At 41.5% G+C, this 20,272-nt stretch overlaps 2 protein-coding genes across 2 annotated transcripts; one reads left to right on the top strand and one right to left on the bottom strand.

Annotated features, from left to right (window-relative positions):
* The first annotated feature begins 1,551 nt into the window (after positions 1-1,551).
* On the top strand, positions 1,552-12,104 carry usp8 (ubiquitin specific peptidase 8). Its single transcript, XM_054615884.1, has 19 exons — positions 1,552-1,656; positions 1,964-2,137; positions 2,802-2,946; positions 3,068-3,153; positions 3,264-3,405; positions 3,699-3,741; positions 3,828-3,999; positions 4,240-4,402; positions 4,512-4,653; positions 5,215-5,501; positions 5,604-6,086; positions 6,961-7,035; positions 7,198-7,496; positions 7,650-7,868; positions 7,960-8,170; positions 9,275-9,511; positions 9,698-9,840; positions 10,011-10,143; positions 10,528-12,104. The coding sequence occupies exons 2-19, from the start codon at positions 2,034-2,036 to the stop codon at positions 10,684-10,686; spliced, it is 3,243 nt and encodes a 1,080-aa protein (XP_054471859.1). The 5' UTR covers positions 1,552-1,656; positions 1,964-2,033; the 3' UTR covers positions 10,687-12,104.
* A 410-nt stretch (positions 12,105-12,514) lies between these two features.
* On the bottom strand, positions 12,515-15,376 carry LOC129106213 (putative ubiquitin carboxyl-terminal hydrolase 50). Its single transcript, XM_054617573.1, is given in 4 exon segments — positions 12,515-12,703; positions 13,284-13,511; positions 14,428-14,796; positions 14,886-15,376. Coding segments are annotated over 4 exon segments (1,251 nt in total). The 5' UTR covers positions 15,351-15,376.
* Positions 15,377-20,272: the final 4,896 nt, after the last annotated feature.

Raw genomic sequence — 20,272 nt, forward strand, 5'->3', positions numbered from 1 at the left:
GACGGGTTGGTGACCGGCAGATCAGACTGGTTGTAAACCTACTGGACAGCTGCCCAGTGGATGTCCATTTTCCGTAACCTGCTTATCCAGTTAAGGGTCGCAGGGGTGCTGGAGCCGATCTCAGATGTCAATGGGCGAAGGCAGGGTACACCCTGGACAGGTCGCCAGTCTGTCGCAGGGCAGTGCTAATCATGCATTAATAAAAAGATGCTTGAAAGGACTAATTAGCAGATTTAAGCAACCCAGTATAAAAACTCTATTGGCAAATATGCAATTGATTTATGACGTTGATTTATTTCAATGCCACTTCTGCGATAATCATAATGTGTTGCACAAGGTAACAACTCACAACATTTAAGTGTCATTTAGTTTTTATAACACGTTGTTCTACAATCAGGACTAGTAGTTGATGTACAACTCGTACAACCTTCCTTTTTAGGAATATTTATACGTGCTTGTATCTTTGCTTTGATAAAGACGAGCCCTACAGTATACATCACTCTATAGGACTGCACTGTATGCCAGATGCGGTCTCAAAAGCTTGACCTTATCACACAAAACTCACAAAAACTGTGTTGGTTAATGTGTTTCACTTATCTTTTGGTCCCTTCCACAAATAGACCAAAGGTAGCAATGCAGCAGTGTGGCTGGTATTGATCAATGGCACTTGAGATTGGTAAAGTATATATAGTCGGAGTATGGGTGTAGAGGAAGGGAAAGAAAAAGAGAGCTAGATAATCACTGAGCAAGGAACAGATTGACAGGAAGATATAAACTGTAGACACGCAGCAAAGAAATGTAACAAACATATTAGGCTACTGTATGTAGAGTTCAGTTTGACACTGTAGACTGTCGGGTAGAGTTCAGGGCAGTGCAAAGTTATTACATAATAAACAATATGACATAGCACATTGAACTCGACACATTGCAGTAACACATCTGACCGGTTTTGTGAACAATGTAAAGAATCTCTAACATTCATGTGGCAATGGAGGCACAGAGGGCATGTTCACTGACAAAAAACAGGGCTAGTATACATAAATGAACTGGATCTTAACAGGGCTAGTATACATAAATGAACTGGATCTTAACAGGGCTAGTATACATACAGTACCAGTCAAACATTTGGACACACCTTCTCGTTCAACTACTTTGAAGAATCTAAAATATAAAACATATTCTGGTTTGTTGAGCATTTGTTTGTTTACCACATAATTCCATATGTGTTCCTTCATAGTTTGGATGTCTTCAATATTGATCTACAATGTAGAAAAAATAAAAATAAAAATAAAGAAAAAACATTGAATGAGAAGGTGTGTCCAAACTTTTGACTGGTACTGTAAATGAACTGGATCTTAACAGGGCTATTATACATTAATGAACTGGATCTTAACAGGGCTATTATACATTAATGAACTGGATCTTGGAGAGTTGAGAGTTTGAAGTGCTGAGAAGGTGGGACAGGACCAGATAGTGGTCAGTGAAGCTGAAATAGCTGAATAGCTCCAGTAGGGGCAGCACGGCCTCACCAGCGAGACCAGCTACCGCAAAACGTCAGAGAAGAAGAAGAAGAAGAAGAAGAGGCGGAACCAGGAAGCAGGAATCAGCTGTCAAAAAAAAAAGTAGCTAAAGTGAAAAGCAACGGAGCAGAAAGAGGTGATTTTTAAACAACAACAAAAAAAATCATAAAAAAAAAAGTCTCGGCGTTATTAATGGAGGATGTCTCTTTATTGCGTAATGTGATTGTAGCTATGACAACCTGTGCGGTAGCTTAGTTACCGAACTGCGCGAGCTGTTAGCCTAGCCTGCTACCTGACGAAGCTAAGGCAGCCTTTAGAAAACGTAAACAACGAGGCGGCTCGCTGCGGCCCTCATGCCTCCTCTCTCACCCCACACTGCTCAGACCAGGTGGAGGCTTTGCAGACAGCGTGGGCTTAATATTTGTTTCACCTTTGTTTCCCAGACATGCTGGCAGCCTGCCTGCAGCTCTGACTGACTGGTTTCCTGTGAGCTGACTGAGCACAGACGACAACATGCCTGCTGTTTCCACCGAGGTCAGGGAGCTGTATCTGTCCTCCTCTCTGGGGGAGCTCAACAAAAAGGCTGAGATTAAGCCAGACAAGACGGGCACCAGAAGGTAACTATGTGTTGTTTTTGTTGACTGGTGTCAGCCCAGTATGGCCTCACAACACAGAGGAACTGTCTTAAAGTGAGGGGATAACATCCTAATAAAGATCCCCAGTCTCATAAAGTAAGATAAGATAATCCTTTATTAGTCCCGCAGCGGGGAAGTGTACAGGATTACAGCAGCAGAGAGGATAGTGCAAAACAAGAGACAAAATAAGTATTATAAATAAGCAAATGAGCAATAAAAAACAGTAAAGAATCCACAGTAACTTAAATATTATATATACAGACAGAAACTATTATAACTATTGTATTGCACAGTGTATTTGTATTTGTATTCATGGACTGTACTTGTAGAGCGCTTTTCTAGTCTTCCGACCACTCAAATGTTTTACATTACTAATCATTCACCCATTCACACACTGATGACACCATGTAAGGTGCCACCTGCCCATCAGGATCTATCTAATCATTCATACACCGATGGCACAGCCTTCGGGAGCAACTCGGGGTTACGTGTCTTGCCCAAGGACACATTGACATGGACTGCCGGAGCCGGGGATCGAACCGCCTCTGATTGGAGGACGACCCTGCTCTCCACTGAGCCACACTCGCCCTGGGACATTGCAATGATAGTGATGAACTTATGTTTTTTTGTATTTGCTGTGTTGCAGCTATGTTCAGAGTGCCTGCAAAATCTTCAAGGCGGCAGAGGAGTGTCGTCTGGACAGAGATGAGGAGAAGGCTTATGTGCTGTACATGAAGTATTTAACAGTACATGACATTATCAAGAAAAGACCAGACTTCAAGCAGCAACTGGTATAGTTATTTATTGTAAAACTGCGTCTATTTTCCGTGTATTTTTTCTGTGGCACTTTCCTGTGGTAATGTATGTTTAATGAGTTATTTCTATGTAATTCCTCTCTATTCCATTGTCAAGGAGTATTACATGACCATGCTTGGGTCCAACAGCTTTAAGAAAGCCATTGAAGAAGCTGAGAAGCTCTCTGAAAGCCTTAAACTCAGGTTAGAGACTTGTCTGAGATTGTACACACTTTATTAATGCATAAGCTGCAAGGAAGGATATGGGTTTTTTTTTTTTCTATTTTACTCAGCTAATCTTTACATTTTAACAGGTATGAGGAAGTTGAGGTTCGAAAAAAACTCGAAGAGAAGGAGAGACAAGAGGAGAAAAAAAGGAGGGAGGAAATAACAGAGAAAGATGGCGGTCGAAGCTCTCCAAAAGTGTCTTCAGCAAACAAGAAGGACAGCAAAAAGGTAGAGATGTAATGTTATTGTATCTGCATATTAAAACATATTTACATGAGGCACACACTTGATTCCAATGAAAATGATACACTCACAGAATTTACACAGTTTTACATTTACAGTTAATATCATATCAGTAATAACAGCAACACGACTTGTTCCTTTAACCAATATATAAATGTCTTTGTTGCAAGTAATAGTATGTTTACAATGAAGTTATTTAATTAAGAAGAAATCAAGCCAAATTAATATCATATCAACTTAAAACTATCAACAAGATGATTGTTGTGTCTTTATGTCAGGTAAAAGGAGAACAGAATGAAATGAAGAATGCAACCTCAAAAGGTAGGCAGAATTACACAAACGCAAATTTTAGTCCGTTAAAAAAAAACAAAAAAACATTGTGTTGATTGAACGACTTTATCTGGTAGCTGCGGTACCAGCTGGTGGGATTTCAGCAGAGAGGCTTTTCAACATGATGAAGGACCAAACGATTACAATAATTGTGATGGATGCCCGAAGCCACGGTGACTTTGAGGAGTCACGCATTCAGGTCCCAGGCCAGACCTGCGTCAGTGTGCCTGAGGAGGCCATTAGCCCAGGGTGAGAAAGGGGTTTGGAGACCAGGCTTCGTACCTGATTGATTGATCTGACACTGAATGTGTAATTTGTAAGCTGGTTTTGGAGGGATAATATGAATCAATGTATTATCTTAATACTTTTTGTTAACTTGGCATTCTATTCCCTCATATTTTTTTTTGTCAATAACCTTCAAACAAGGAAAGAAAAAATGGCAAATTTCTTAAAGCTGACCTCCTGAACTGGTTTGTCATGACTTTATAGAATCACTGTGAATCAGATTGAGGCGAAGCTGCCTGAGGTGTCAAAAGAGCATTGGAGAAGGCGGGGTTTTGTGGACTATATAGTCCTACTGGACTGGTTCAGTTCTGTCACTGACCTTACACTTGGCACCACCTTGCAGAGTCTCAAAGATGCCCTCTTCAAGGTAACTGAGTGCGTGTTGTTGTGGCGGCCATTTGTGCACATGCTCTAGTGTGAATAACAACAGCAGAACTTTCCTGTCAAGTTGAATAATGTGTTTGCACACTGAACAGTGGGACAGCATCACCATTCTGCGCAGTGAGCCGCTGGTGTTGGAGGGAGGCTACGAGAACTGGCTGTTGTTTTACCCCATGTACACAACCAACGCTAAAGTTCGCCCCCCTAGACAGAATATCATCAGCTCCATGCCTCAGTGTGAGTATTACCAACACAGCATGCAATTTACAGCTTTGACTCTTAGGATTTATCAGGCTATGTAGTTTAATTTATTAATTGTGTTAATGCACTTACTTTTTAAAGAAATCATAGTAGCAAATTGATAAGATTAGTAAAATAAAATGGGCTTTATTTTGTCTCTGATTTTTATCAAAATGTCATACTGTAGACTCTGATTTCATTTTCACAACAAAAGCCATTTCTGAGCCTTACATCCCACATTATGCTTGTGTTTTCTGGATTTTATCCTTGTCTAATAGGGACAACAACTTTTGAAATGTGAAGGAAGTTTTTTATTTTTATATCTGTAGATTTATTTTCTTTATTAATATTAATATTGTTATTTATTTATTTATTTTTTTTTTTTCCATACTCTTGTCAGACATTGTAATAACAACGTCAGCCTATCAGTGACGAATACAAGCACTTTTAGTTTTTTAGTTTTTTTTCATGTTTTGTATTACCCCTCAAGTGTAGCTGGACTGGCTTTTTCTAAGTAAATGATTATCTTTTTATTTACTTTCTTGATGTTTTGCACAGTGAACTTTAGCTACCCATCCCTCGAGGACCCAAAGCCTCCGACCCCACCTCAACCGGAGCCTGAGGATATCCCCAAGCCTCAGGAACCCTCAGCTCCTGTAGTGGTGAACGGGGTTCCACCAGCAGAACCCCCCACATCTGAAACTTCCATGGTTACTGACAAGCTGCCAGATTCTGTCGATTCCACCGTCAGAGGCTCCACAAATTCTGGGCAAGACCTCAGTAAGAAGGGCCCTGCGGCAGGCACACCCAGCCAGTCACCTGCAACAAACAAGGCCTTCCCCCAGGTACTTTATCCACCCTGATCACTATGTGTGCAAAACATTAAGGACTCTAATGTGATAAACAGCCCTCATGCTTTGTTTTATCCTCCTATTCTCCTGTCCCAGTTTGACCGTACCAAGAAACCCTCTGTCCGCGTCTCGGACGATCCTAAGCCCAGACAGAACGGGTCAGACTCCTTGCAGAACGGCCCACATGTCCCTGACCGCTCAGTCAAACCATCCATCATCCCCAGCTCCTCTCTGTCTAAAGAAGAGCAAAGCCAGATACACTCTGAGGCGGTGGCAGGGATGGAGAAGGCGAAGCAAGAGCAGGAGAAACGCAACCAGGAGCGTCGTGTAGAGGAGGAGAGACGGGAGAAGGAAAGGCTAGAAAGGGAGCAAAGTGAAAAGAGGAAGAAGGAAGATGAGGAAAATGAACCTCAGGAGAAAAAGAAACTGGAAAGGCAGAAGGCAGAAGAAGAGGAAGATAAAGAGAACAGGGTGTGGGACGGGAAAGAGAGGAGGGGTAAGGAGCAGAACTCTGACACTCCCTCAAAGAGTATGTCTCTGGACTCGCCTGCTCCAAACCATATTGTTAGTGAAATTAAGGTGAGTGCTCTTTTCTTTCAGTGTTTTTATTTTCGTAAGATTTGTTTTATGTCTATTTTTGCCTCTTTGTGACAGCATAGAGACAGATACTGGACATTGGGGGGGGCGGAGAGAACGGTTTGACATGCAACAAAGTCCCAAGGCAACACAAGCATCCAACGCAATCAAAATAGACATTTTAGACAATGAGACCACAAGTCAACATGTCCATACACTTTATAAACAAAAAACCCATCAACCTGATCAGATTAATTGAAGGATTTAATGCTCTGTTCCAATTTTAAGGAAAGATTAGAGCTCAAAAAGACAAATATTTCTATAGATAAAACATCTAATAAGTCATCTGAAACTGTGGCTCATCACACTTCTTCTAAACTCTGTAGTTACCCAGAATGACCTTACAGAATTGCCAAATACAGTTATGTTTCACTTTCGGTTCCATTTTTATGTTTTCTCTCTGATGCTCGCCCTCTAGCTCGTACTGTCCAGCTCTTTCCAGCTCTTTCCATTCAGACTGTCCACTGACGTTTGTTTAACCTGCGTCGCTGTCAGTCTGAGTGAAGATGATCACATATCATAAACTATTTGATAAAAAAACAACTAAAACATGTGCAGTTAAGTCTGTTTAGAAGAAATACTGGAGTACACAAGTTAGTATTGTAAATATTCTCAAATTTAGTTTGTTTAAAAAGATTCACAAAAAGAAGAATGTCTGGTCTATTGTATTATGCTGAACAATACTGATGTGTTGTGCTTTAGAAATACCTATTATTCCTCTTGTACTCACCATGAAAGTCCCTTATAATTATTTTTGTTGAGAACCTTTAGTTGAAGATGACGTGTTTGTGTGTGTGTGTGTGTGTTTATCCCACAGAGGGAGCCCCTGACCCGAGCTAGGAGTGAGGAGATGGGTAGGAGTGTACCAGGCCTTCCAGTTGGTTGGATGAAGGTACCAGATGAATTAATCTGAAATATTTAAGTCATTGGGGACAAAAGTTAAATAAAAAAGGTTAAAAAAGCATGTATTTTAATTGAGAAAAAAGTTATTTCCTTATGCCTTCTCCCTAATGTTCTGTTTCTTTTCATTGCTCACCCCTCCGTTTTTGGCTAGTTCCTTGACACGGTGACAGGGACCTACCGATACTACCATTCCCCAACCAACCGTGTCCACCTGTACCCTCCTGAGGTCACTGTTCCCCAGACCCCACCCTCCACGCCGCCAACTGTCAAACAGAAACCACCGCGACCAGCTGAGCCAGACACCAGCCCTGAACGAGAGCGGGAACAGTCTAAACTGAAACGCTCCTACTCCTCCCCTGATATCAGCCAGGACTTGAGAGAGGAGGCCCAGAAGAAGGCTGCAGCCCCGACCACTGCCGCTGTCATACCCACCATCAACAGAGAGACAAAGTAAGTAAATGGACAATGTCCTGCATCTAGTATCTGTTATCATAATCTAACTGCAGTGTGTCCCTTTGGACTTATTGCACAATGTATTCCCTTATGGTCTTATTTCTGCAGAAACTAGTCTGGTATGCTCTTATTGTGCTTCTCTCCTTGCAGACCTCCCAGTAAAGTTTACTCTAAAGTGGAGATTGTGCGGCCATCAGCTGCCAAAATTCGCAACTTGAATCCTTCTTTTGGAGGTATGGGTGCGTCACTGACTGGCCTTCGTAACTTGGGCAACACGTGCTACATGAACTCCATCTTGCAGTGTCTTTGTAACACTCCCGGCATGGCTGAGTACTTCAACAACAATTACTACCTGGAGGACATCAACAGGTCAGGGCCCGGATAGGTGGAATTACTTACCATCAAGAATCATGCAAAGGCAAGTAGTAACATCTCTACCTCCGCTCTCTTCCTCTGCCAGGTACAACATTCTGGGCCATAAAGGGGAGGTGGCAGAGGAGTTTGGTGTGATCATGAAGGCCCTGTGGGCTGGTCTGTACAAGTGCATCAGTCCACGGGACTTCAAGATCACCATAGGCAAGATCAACGACCAGTTTGCTGGCTATGACCAGCAAGACTCCCAGGAGCTGCTGCTGTTCCTCATGGATGGGCTCCACGAGGACCTCAACAAGGTAGCGCACGCACTTGTTTCGTGAAAGATTTAGGACGTAACCATCAGTGTGACATAAATAGCTAATTAAATATTGAATAAATAATAAGTAATTTATTCATTTTAACCATGGCTTTCTATGGCTTGTCTTTTACAGCCCCTGTATGTTGTTGCACATATGCCTGTTAACAATTATATCGTAGTATTTTATCATTTTATCTTCTTTCTGTTTTTTCACCTGGTTTCATTTTGATGGCAAATTAGAGAGTAAGTAAATAGCTGTGTGTCCTTGGTCCTCCTGCAGCAGTGTGAGTGTGGCGTGTCTGCATCTGTCTGGTCTGATGCTTCGTCAGAACCTCTGTGCATGTAGACCCAAGACATGCCTCATTGCCTGTATCAACTGATTTTACTGGCTTCATGTGCATTTGAATGGGGAAAGGACTAGGTGAATTGTTTAAAAGACATTTTATACTCTCTTAAACATCAAGACCTGTTAGTTTCTTTGTAATGGCTCTTTTCCTAATGAAGGCCACAAGCTGTCAGAGATTGTTCTTAGAAGAACAGACAGCTTTGAGATACTTTGACAAATGTCTCCACCTGGGGTTGAGTTGAAGTAATACATCCACCACAATTTATTTTCAAACTATTTACTTTTTAAGGATGTGGTGCCTAGAAGGTTGTGAGAGCTGATAATGTGCATTTCTCATAAATCACTCTCCATTTCATCACATCCCTTCTGTGTGATGTTCAGACCCGTCTGCCGTCCGGCTGGCCCTGTCTCAGTCCACTGTGTCTCTCCAGACTAAATGATAAATCAGTCAGTCTAATTAATGAGATATTAATTAGCAAGGGTTTACCTGCCTCTCATTTCTTCCTACATATCATAATTTGAGTGATCTGGCTGAACTGCATGCAAATTAAGATGAAAGAGATTAGATAGGTTTTGAATACAAAGTTTGTCAGTTAGATAATTAGTCTGCAGTTCTGTTTTCTCAACGCTAACTGTAATAATTGAATCATTACCATTTATATTATGTATCTGCAATGAGTCATGAAGGTAGGTTTTGCTAACACCTAAAGCAGCAGCTGTTCTTGTGTACCAACATTGTTCTGTCTCTGGTGTCAGGCGGACAACAGGAAGCGGTACAAGGAGGAGGAGAACGACCATCTGGATGATCAGACGGCAGCCGACTTGGCCTGGAGCAAACACAAGCTGCTCAACGAGTCCATCATTGTAGCACTGTTCCAGGGGCAGTTCAAGTCCACTGTGCAGTGTCTGACCTGCCACCGCAAGTCGCGGACATTTGAGACCTTTATGTACCTGTCGCTGCCTCTGGCCTCCACCAGCAAGTGTTCCCTGCAGGTCAGTCAGACATCAAACATGTGCATGAAAGCGTGTGTCAGAAGATTTCTCTTTCTCTCAAAGTAAAAATGAAATGTTCTTTTAGTCGTCACACGCATTATCTGACTACATCTTTGAGGCTTATAATGTTCCTGAGTTCTTTGTATATTAAAAAAAAATTCTCATTTGGTTTCTGCTTCTTGGCAGGATTGTCTGAGACTGTTTTCCAAGGAAGAGAAGCTGACCGACAACAACAAGGTGTTCTGCAGACACTGCAAGGCCCACCGAGATTCCACCAAGAAACTGGAGATCTGGAAGGTCCCACCTATTCTCCTGGTGCACTTAAAACGGTCCGTAGTCAAATTATGTAGACAAAGACAAAAGTCTTGTAATTGCCTACTGATGAGCAAATAACTAGTTTTTTTTACTAAAACTAAATACACACTTTCACTGTTTAGAAAATAAGATTAGCATTCACCACACTGACTCTCTTTTTCTGTAATGGGCGTCATTTCTACAGGTTCTCCTATGAGGGTAGATGGAAGCAGAAGCTGCAGACTTCGGTAGACTTCTCTCTAGAAACTCTGGACCTGTCGCAGTACGTCATTGGACCAAAACAGACGGTGAAGAGATACTGCCTTTATGGAGTTTCTGTAAGTAAAAGTGATTTATTTTAATTTTTTTACACAAGAGATCGATGTAGTATTATTGTATGATATTGTTATGTGGTTATATATTGTACATCTCCTATAAATCTGTCAGTCCTTCGGTTGGTAGAGTCCATAAATAGTTGGAAAATAAGCCAATAATAAATTAGTATACCAATGTTTTGGCCCTATGACATGACAAATTGACATTAGGGTTTGTTAATGAGGTTAATGGGTTAGTCTGAGAAACTTGCTAAAAATCCAACTGAATGGTAGGCAAGTAGGTAGACAACTTTTTCTATAAACTCAAATTCAAAACTGCAGCAAGAAACACTTAATTAATTATGTAACTGTTTAGACCAGCTTAACCGTCTTCTTTTCCACTTCCAGAACCACTACGGGGGTTTAGATGGCGGCCATTACACAGCCTACTGTAAGAATGCCCTCAAACAGCGCTGGTACAAGTTTGATGACCACGAGGTGACCGACATCTCCACCTCCTCTGTCAAGTCCTCCGCAGCCTACATCCTGTTTTACTCCGCCCTGTGATGGAGCCGTCGGACACTGAGAGAGAACACTACACCAGAGCAGCGACTCTCAAGCCTAGAGGTTGATTTTTGTTTCTTTTTAAAATCACAGCTCTGAGGACCTGGTGCGCGTAGTTGCAGGTTAAGTAGTCGCGTATGAGCAAGCGGGGGACGCACTCGAGCGAGTGGCGACGGGATCCCGTCTGTGGCAGACCGGAGAAATGTGCAGACACACAATGCTTCAGCTACTAGAGGACTTTATACCTGTTAAAACATGCCGTCTGTTCATATTACTGATCATCTAGTGACTAAACAGATTCTCCTTTTGCTCCGACTTCTCTATGGTTGTGTTATGGGGCTGACCGCTGGTTCAGAGGCTCTTCACTCTCATTTCTGTTGCACTCAGTGTGGATGGCCGGAACGCAGAACTGATCAGCTTCTTCATACTGTGTCTACACCCGGGTTAACAGTTAGAAGACATGTACATACTTACCAATGCTGATGTTGCACATTCATAAATGTAAATACTGGAGGGATCTGTTAAGTGACCAAATTATCATTTTTTGTTCTTGAAAGTAGCAGCCATCATAGCATCACCATATTCATAACGACAAACTGTGTGTTTTAGGGGTTTAACTCTAACTAGCCTTCTGATGTTTAACATGATCTTAAAGGGGATTGAAGAGACTGAGTATTGACTTGCATTGTTCCTCAAGAGAGGAGGGACTTTGTTGAGATTGTTGCTTGTTCATATTAGCCACATAGTTGCAGTTACACATTATGCAATCAATTTAAGTTGTTTATGTAGAGCACGTTGTTTAACAGCAGACTCGAGTCAGAATGCTTTAAAACAGTACTGATGCTGAGCGCTCGTCTGTCTTGCTTGGTCCAGGCAGTGAAAGAAAAACCTACCTGCTTCTTTAAAGTTTGTTCTAGAATTTCTTCTCTGTTAAACACACGTAACTCTTTATATTATTATATTCACACACAAAAACTATTTAGAGGAAAATGGGATAACTTGGCATCCATCTCGGCTTACAGCAGTGCTGCTGGTTATGAAAGTTTCCAGGAGGCTGTATTTTACATTTATCTGATTCATTTTATTTCTGGACACAGTACTGACCCGAGGGAATATGAAGACTTGATGAATTGACCTTATTCACTTACACAAGAGCGTAAGCGTCAACGTTGTCTGCCTGACTGACCGACTGCCTGACATGAGCAAGCACAAAGTATTCTGATGTTTCTTCTGAATGGACCAGAGATCTGAGGCGACAGGTTTTGACTTCCTGAGTAAAGTTTTATTGCCAAGCATGAGATCATAATCTGTTTTCTTTATACTTGTACATGTTGATTTTATTTCTTAATGCTCTTTCATATACAACAATTATATTAACCTCAAACAACTCGTGAATATTTATTAAAACTGCTTCAAATTACTGTTTGCGTTTGTGTCTGAATCAGCTAACGGCTGAATGAAACCTTTTTAATGTTGTAGTCCATTCATTCCTGAGGCTATTAGACAATACGTGTACGTGTACATTACACAAAACAGTTAAACAGACACTAATAATGGCACACAAGTCATTTTTTGATCTTAAAATTTATTTGGAGAGAAGTTATATGAGGCCAGCAGAAAAACAAGCATCAGAGATGTTGTCTGACTGACACAAGGCCATCAAGTGGGAGCAGATCTGAAAGACTACTTCACCAATAAGGCTTTGGACTTTATAACATTGCCGGACTCACGATGTATAGTATTTTTTATTTTTTTTTAAGGCTTTGATAAAACAAGAAAAAGGAAGTTGAAACTCAGTCCCCTCATGGATTTGGCCTACTGGTTGGAGAGCTCAGAGTCCGTGGATCTTTGGCTTTTGGAATGGCTTGCGGCTGTAGAGCAGCACATAGGCGTTTGGAGATTGCACAAGGCTGTCCTGTACCTCTCTGACCGCTGAGTCGTCGAAACAGTGCCAGCTCCTAGTCAAGGCGTTGAAACACAGAGCTGTGTAGTGGCCCATGTTCAGATGACCTGTGTGGTTCTAGAGACGGAAAGGGATTTATTCAAAGGACAGACATTGTAGACAAAGTCAAAACTCCTTTCACCCTAAAATGATTATACTCTGGTGTCATTATTATCACAAGCAAGTGCTTTACACAGCAGCCATTATTGTTTTATCAAAAATATATTTTTTATATATTTTCCACCCAAAATTTAGTTTTAAAGCACAACATCACTCAGCAAGCCACGAATTGTATTGTAAAAAAAGACGTGACTTTGCTGCAGCAAATCATTGCCCTCCTGTGACATACAATCTTTCAGAATATGTGAAATATAAGGGGAATGATCACAGAACCAGTACATTCATGTTCTAAAACATTAAAACCCTTGACAACAAACAGCTAAAATAATCAAATTAATAACCAATGTATTTGTTCATTGTCACGTTAAATAGCTCATGGTCAAGTTATTTTTGGGCAAAAAATACAACATCTGCCCAGTGTAAAAAGATAAGATTCAAGATTTAAAGAATCAGTTGTTATTGTAATACATTGTAATCTTAACTGTAATTTAGTCAGTAGGGTTCCTAATACAGTATATGTGTGAACACGTTAACTGACCACAACAGCATACAGGCGGTATGAAGAGTATAAGGTGTTCTGTACTGAGCTGGATAGAAACGGGGAGAGATCGAGCCTCGTGGAGAAAACGACATTAGTCCTCAGTTTCACCTGGTTCTTCCCCTTACAACCAAACCTGCAGAGGAGATAAAGATCACATTGATTCAGGAAGATAATATTGTTAAACAGCTGATAATACCCACAGCAGGGTATTAAGACAAAGTAGCCCTGCATAATAACTCATGTTAGTGCAAAAACACTTTTATTATTGTATTATACTGAATTATTGCACACTCTCAATATGAATACAGGCTCCATAGCTTTGGGAATGTTGACTCACCGTTAAATCAACCAGAATTAAAATGTTGTCGAATTAGTATTTATGGTGTTTCTCTTAGCTTCCACCGAGATGGTTTCTGCTCCCTGAACTGCTGCTTAAATTGTAGTTCATCAAACACCGGCTCCTCCAATTATTCTAGTAAATATCCATTAAATGCTGTCATGACACTTGATTTTAGGTCTGAAGATTGTAACAATATTTAAGAATGCATAAATGAAGAGCAAATGTAGACTATTTGAAAGCAAATAGAAAATGAATCCAAAATCTCTTAGCAGAATAAAGTTTTTTGCAGGAAGATAAGATTCATGAACTATTCTGTTTATAATAAGGCTGAACAAGGCAGTCTGGTTTACAGCTTTAATTTAATTATCATATGACTCAACTGCAAGTCCTAAACTTAATGACGATTAAATGAAATAGTGTCGTCGAAGCTCAAGAATGAAGTTTGAAACGGAACCTATAAACCAACATGGACTAAAGGTGCTTAAATGGCAACTATGCAAAGGACATCTGCTTATGAAGTTCATGGTGAGTTTGTTTTATCAGTGATGATTTCATTTTTAAACCTCATGCATTTATTCACAACATCTAAAGATTCACGAATTTAACTTGTGCCCTTACTTTTAAGTGTTCCCTTTAACAGATGATGTTATGTGCCTACCCACCGTTTCAGGTGCAACATGAGGATTTCGGGAGGTTTTTCCAAACAAGTGAAGACTGTTGTTTCTCTCCTCAGCATGCACACCGAACACAGCATCTGCTCTCCTCCGGTCAGGACAGTCTGCTCGAAGAACAGTGACAGGCAATCCTGCACAACGTAGAGGCAGAATCCAGCGAGGAAGCACAGAACAGTAAGGCCAAGACCGCCAATATATAAAAACATGACATGCATACAGTCTGTATGGTGGTTGGCGCAAAGTGACTCCTGCAGGTGTTAAAGCGTACCTGAATGGAGCACTTAATGATGTCTGTTGGAATGGGTAGTGACAGTACAGTGAAGGTCTGTGTGCTCTGTGTCTGGTGGTCGCACTGCATGCAGAGGGTCATGTAGCCGAGCTGGCCCTCAAACAAACGTGAGACGATGGTGGTGGACTCCATCCCTGCGGCGGCACAGTTTCTCTTCTGGTCTTGTCTAGACTGTCGTATTGAGGAACGCATCTGGCGCTTTGCAACCTTGTAAACAAACAGACACAGATCTACTCAGTCCGTAGGCGTAGTGATTTGCCACAGAGAGGTACGTGTTGTGTGCGTTCTGCTGAAACCTTTTTGAGGTCGTCGTGGAGTGCGTTGAGGAGAAAGAGCAGCAATTCCTGCGCGTCTTGCTGGGAGAAGTTGTTGAACTGGGGGAGTATGGAGCACATCACAGACCTGGCCTCCACAGGGGCACAGCTGGAGCTGCTCCCCAGCCACATCTCATCCAGCAGGCGGACAAACATCTCAGCCACACGGCACTTAGACCTGCTTGGACAGAGGTTGAACTGCTGGGAAAACATGACGGTTAACAAGTGAGGCAGAAAGAGAGACGACGGGGGGGGGTCTTACCTTCCCAGCTCTTTGCGATTGTCGTGATAGAGGAGGTGCTCCACGAGGGGCACGGTGGAACACAAACACTGTAACACAGCATTTAAGTAGCAGGAGTTGCCAGAGTTGTCCAAACCGCACACTCCGGCTCTGTTCCACCCGTGCAGACGCACAGAAGAGCTGCAGCCTTGTTTCTCATTTTCCATCACCTTCAAATGACTGATAGTATTTGTCCTGCAAGACCAGTGAACAGGAATCAAAACCTTATCCTTACCTTAATCCTGCGTAGCGGTGCACATTGTATCATCATTTGATGTAGTCAAAATAGTAATCAATTGAACATATATGCTGCTGGCGTAGTGGAGAGCAAGGTAGTTCTCCAATCAGAGGGTCGGTGGTTCGATACCCGGCTTCGGCAGTCGATGTGTCCTTGGGCAAGACACTTAACCCCAAGTTGCTCCCGAAGGCTTGCCATCGGTGTGGACTGGATGTTGCATGAATGTTAGTTAGAGTCTGATGGTGGCACCTTGCATGGTAGCCTGTCATCAGTGTGTGAATGGGTGAATGATATGTAACATACTACTGATTGTAAGTCGCTTTGGATAAAAGCGTCTGCTAAATGACTGTAATGTAATGATATATGCAATTTTGGACTGAAGAAATTTGAAGGTGTCACATTAGGATCTGGGAAATATTTTCCGAAAATGTTATTGACTCAAAATACAATCAGTTCATTGAAAAAAATAATCAGCATAATAAATAATAATGATAATAATTGTAAGTCACTGCCCTCATATTAAAATGATCAACCCAGTTTATACTGGTAGACTAGTAACAAACATTACGTCTTGCACAACTATGTCTTCAATTTTTATTTTTTAAATTGTGCACTATTGTGAGAAAATGTAATTCCACTTTTTCTTTGTTTGTTCTAGATGCCACATTGAGTCATTCTGAAATGTGTTCAGCTCGTGTCGCACTGAAATCAATTGAATTGAGATCAGAATGACTAAGACTTCCACAGCTAGTCTTGATACAAATATATTTTTAGGCTTCAAATGCTTTCAAAATTAGAAGTTTTTTCAAACATCTAATACTGTGCAGGCTATTATTAGCTTGAATAGAAACACTATAACAGCAGAGTAAGACCAACCTTTGCTTTGACTGATTTGTGAAACTTGTCTCTTGCCATGAGCTGCTGTTTAGTTGTGGCAGAACGGGCACGGTGACGCTGCTGTCCCCGGCCAGCTTAGAGGCCAGAGTTCTGGTGAACTCCGTCAGGTGGACCTGTCTGCCTGAGCCCTGCCTCTGCAGAGTGTGGAGCATGAATGTGTTGATGCAGATGACGTGTAGCGCCACCCAGAGGCCTGGGAGAAACACATCCACCACGGATCCCTTCAGGTCCGACGGAGGGAACAGAGCAGGTCCAGTCCAGCCCTGCAGGTGGGCCACTAGTTGAGACAGTGAGTCCTCAGATTGTCTTTTAACAGTTTTAACATATTCAAAATGAATATCCGCCCCTAAGCCAGAGAAAATGTCTGTGCGCCTGCCCTCCATCCAAGCAGAGCTGTCCAGCTGAACCAGGTGTCTGTGGCTGGAGAAAGGTCTCAGCAGGTGTCCGACCACCTGCTCAACTACGGTTTTCCTGCTTTGCCTCTGGAGTTGCTCTGGACAGTACAGATACATGTTACAGATGAACCCAGAGCTGGTGTCACAGAGGAGGGCAAGATGGAGAGAGCAAGGACCCTGCTGGTAGGACAGTCTGTATTTCTTCACAGCCAGGTTGTGACCAGGTGTGTATAAGGCCTGGTAGCGCCTGGTTATTTGGCTACAGAATGCAGAGAGGACTTCCAACTTGTCTCCATCCTCCAGCCTGGTCAGAGACAGGAGGTTGGTCTGGAAGCTGTTTCTCTTCAGGACGCCCTGCCATCCATCCAGTTTTAGGGTGAACTCCGAACCAAAGCTGCAGTTCTCTCCTACAGACAGACCGCTCTGTAGGACTATTGAGAACCATTTCAACGCCTCGGCATACTCCTCCTCAGAGAGATCTGCACTCTGCTCTCTGCTCTGGTTGTATGACGGACGGTTGGCCCCCGGCTTCACACCAGCGGCTCTCCTGATCAGCTCCCGGATGACTCCTCTGTCCAGCACTTCCAGCAGCAGCTCTCTGGCCGTGTGGTACACTTGGTAAGTGGGTCCAGTCGGAATCTTTGTGAGCGGCTTCACTTTTTTGGACCTGAATATATTTGGTAAACAAAGGCTGTCCCTCCGGGTGTCTCCATGCAGCTCATCCACTAGGTGGCACTCCTCTGACATCCAGGTGCACTCCCTCACTGACAGAGCCTTGGCCTTCATCTTAGCCTCTCTGCTTGGTCTAAGAAAAAGCCATCTCAAAGTAGCAACGGCTTCTCTCACGAAAGAGACCTCTGATCTGAAGCCACTATGACAAAAGATAAGCAACATAAAACGTAATAGCCGTGTGCTTAAAGTCCTCCCTGTAGCCCGTTTAGTTTGATGACAAAATGAGACGATATCCAGGACACTGTGTTTCTCTTCTCCTATTGGGTGTCTGATAAACAGACAAATATACTGTGTGTGTGTGTGTGTGTGTGTGTGTGTGTGTGTGTGTGTGTGTGTGTGTGTGTGTGTGTGTGTGTGTGTGTGTGTGTGTGTGTGTGTGTGTGTGTGTTGATCTTCTCTCAGGTGAAACACCTCAGAGGTAAATTCCCAGAGATCTACTGCAGCTAGACAACTGTGTCATGGCAACCTATAAACACAACCCTTGAACCAGCTTTCATGACATGTTTTTGTCCTCATGTGTGTGATTTCAGGGTTTGTCTTGACATTTAGCAAACAATCTAGAGGCTAATAAGCCTCATAGTGTAACTGTCAGTCATCATTTGAGGTCTAAACAATCTTTCATAACCTCCACTAGATGGGATTTAGTAGAATATTTTTTTAGATGAAAAATGTTAACCCTACGTAAGAAATTCAACTCATGTACAGCAGCTTTAAGTGACAGAATACAGCAAGACCCAATAGCATTATTTATGTCTTTCTGTTATTGTTTTTATTTTACATTTTAAAGTTCTGCAGTCCACTCACTGCTGAGCTACTCTTATTCCTGAGGCCGTAATCTGTGATCTAAATGTAAATAAAAATGGAAGCCCAATCACCAATATTCAGATACCGCAGTGCAACATATCACTCCCAAATTGATCAACATGTCTTTTATCAAACAAAGTCTAGAAAACAGTTGAAGTCATGAATATAAAGACACCAGTATGTGTATGTGAATTAAATATTAATACAGTCATACATTTTTTATTTAGGATAAGTCAAACAAGTTGCTTGAATCTAGAAGACAAACTATTCAATTATATGCGTGAATAAACCTGAAATTTAAATTTCTTTCTGCATATGAACCTTTTTTTTTTTATTTAATCTTTTTTTAACCACTTTTCCAAGAGAGACCTGAGAACAAGACAACTGTACAGGACAACAATATCAGCAAAACAGAAACAACACAACTACAAAACAGGATTTAAAAACACGTACAAGGATAAAAATAAAAAAAATACATAAGTGTGCAGTATTGTTGTGTGGATGTGTTTTTTTTGTGCTTTAGAAGATAAATGCTGAGAAACAATCTGAAAATAGCAGTTCATTCCCCTGAATCAGTGCTTTGTTCTCCCTGAGGCCTCTCACTCTCTTCATACACTCTCTTGCTTGCTCGACCACCAAGTCTCTCTTGTGACAGTCTTCATTGGACATCCTTTCCCAGTCATAACAGCCCATTAATGTTGCTGGTTTGTGTCCACAATGCTGGATTTCACCCAGCAGGTATTGAAGTTTTTTTTTTTTTTTTGGGGGGGTGTTGGTAATTAATCTCTCTCTCTCTCTCTCTCTCTCTCTCTCTCTCTCCCTTTGTCTTGCTTGCTGGTTGAGCCGGGGTCAAGGGGCGAACTATGAATGCTGAGTCTTTACAAGCAGAAACCATTAATTCTACAAATGATACCTTTAAATAAAAAATGACAAAATGGCATGAGCATAAAAATGTATTCTTTCAAAGCCCAGTGTTAGCAGTTTCCCTTTTGCACAAACAAAATAGAAAATGTATCATTGCAAAAAGAAAGAGTGTCCTTCTGAATTTGTGGCAGAGCACATCAGAGCTCACTCTCTGTTTTTCCTCATTCATTCAGCTTCATACCTTGCAATAATTAATTAGTCAAAGCTGTCTGTGTTGTCATACATAAATGTCTTTGTTTGTGTCTTTCTTGACTTCCCATATTAACTTGTTCTACATTCAGTTTCACAAATCCAGCAAATCAACACTGGTAATGAAATAAATCCTCTTTCTCCAGCCCAGATTTATAACCCCAAAAAAGTGGAAGTACACCTATTGATTAAAAACACAACAATCTCTCAAACAATATCATGAGTTGATATTTACACGCTTGGAAAGGAGGGGTGTTAAGATGGATGCAATCTGCAATCTCACCACTACATATCACTAAATCCTCCTACACAGTGCTACTCGTCAATGTAACAAATGAAACCTCAAGACCTCACATATACAAATAGCATTTACATAAGTGTAGCATTTGTAGAAGCTCTTACTTTGCTTGAATGTTGGTGGCACACACCCGAATGTCTACAAACGGTGATATAAACTGCTGCTGCTCCTACTTTTATATCAATAGGTTTTGCAGGTTGGACTACAGGTGCAGATGTTTAGTTGTGAGTTTGAGTTTTCCACGTTTGATAGTGGTGTTCTTGTTTTACAAAGCTCTTACAATTGGGGCAGGATCAGATCAACTAATTAAATCTGGAAAATTTCAGCCAAATTATTCAGCTAACATTCTGTGTTTTGACAAAAACATATTTGCTGCTAGATTTTCTCTTAAAATTCTCCATACGGGAACAAACATGTCTGTTGTAAGCCTTTACCTTGGCTTCAGCACAATTGTAATATTTTCCTAGCTGTTCATCTGTGAAATGCAAGACACAAAAACAAGAGGCAATTATCAGCATTGTTTTGCCTGATTAGTATCAAAATTTGTTCAAGTCCCCCAAAGTTTCCATTTGAACCCTTTTGTGCAGAATGATATGACACTTACACTGTGCA

Source organism: Anoplopoma fimbria, chromosome 2 (assembly GCF_027596085.1).
Source record: "Anoplopoma fimbria isolate UVic2021 breed Golden Eagle Sablefish chromosome 2, Afim_UVic_2022, whole genome shotgun sequence".
In the NCBI taxonomy this organism is placed as follows: Eukaryota; Metazoa; Chordata; class Actinopteri; order Perciformes; family Anoplopomatidae; genus Anoplopoma; species Anoplopoma fimbria.

Coding starts and splice junctions, on each gene's coding strand:
- usp8 (XM_054615884.1), top strand. CDS start 2,034: ATGCCTGCTGTTTCCACCGAGGTCAGGGAGCTGTATCTGTCCTCCTCT. Junction 3,742..3,827: donor GAAGAATGCAACCTCAAAAG/GTAGGCAGAATT, acceptor TTTATCTGGTAG/CTGCGGTACCAGCTGGTGGG. Junction 7,869..7,959: donor TACCTGGAGGACATCAACAG/GTCAGGGCCCGG, acceptor TTCCTCTGCCAG/GTACAACATTCTGGGCCATA.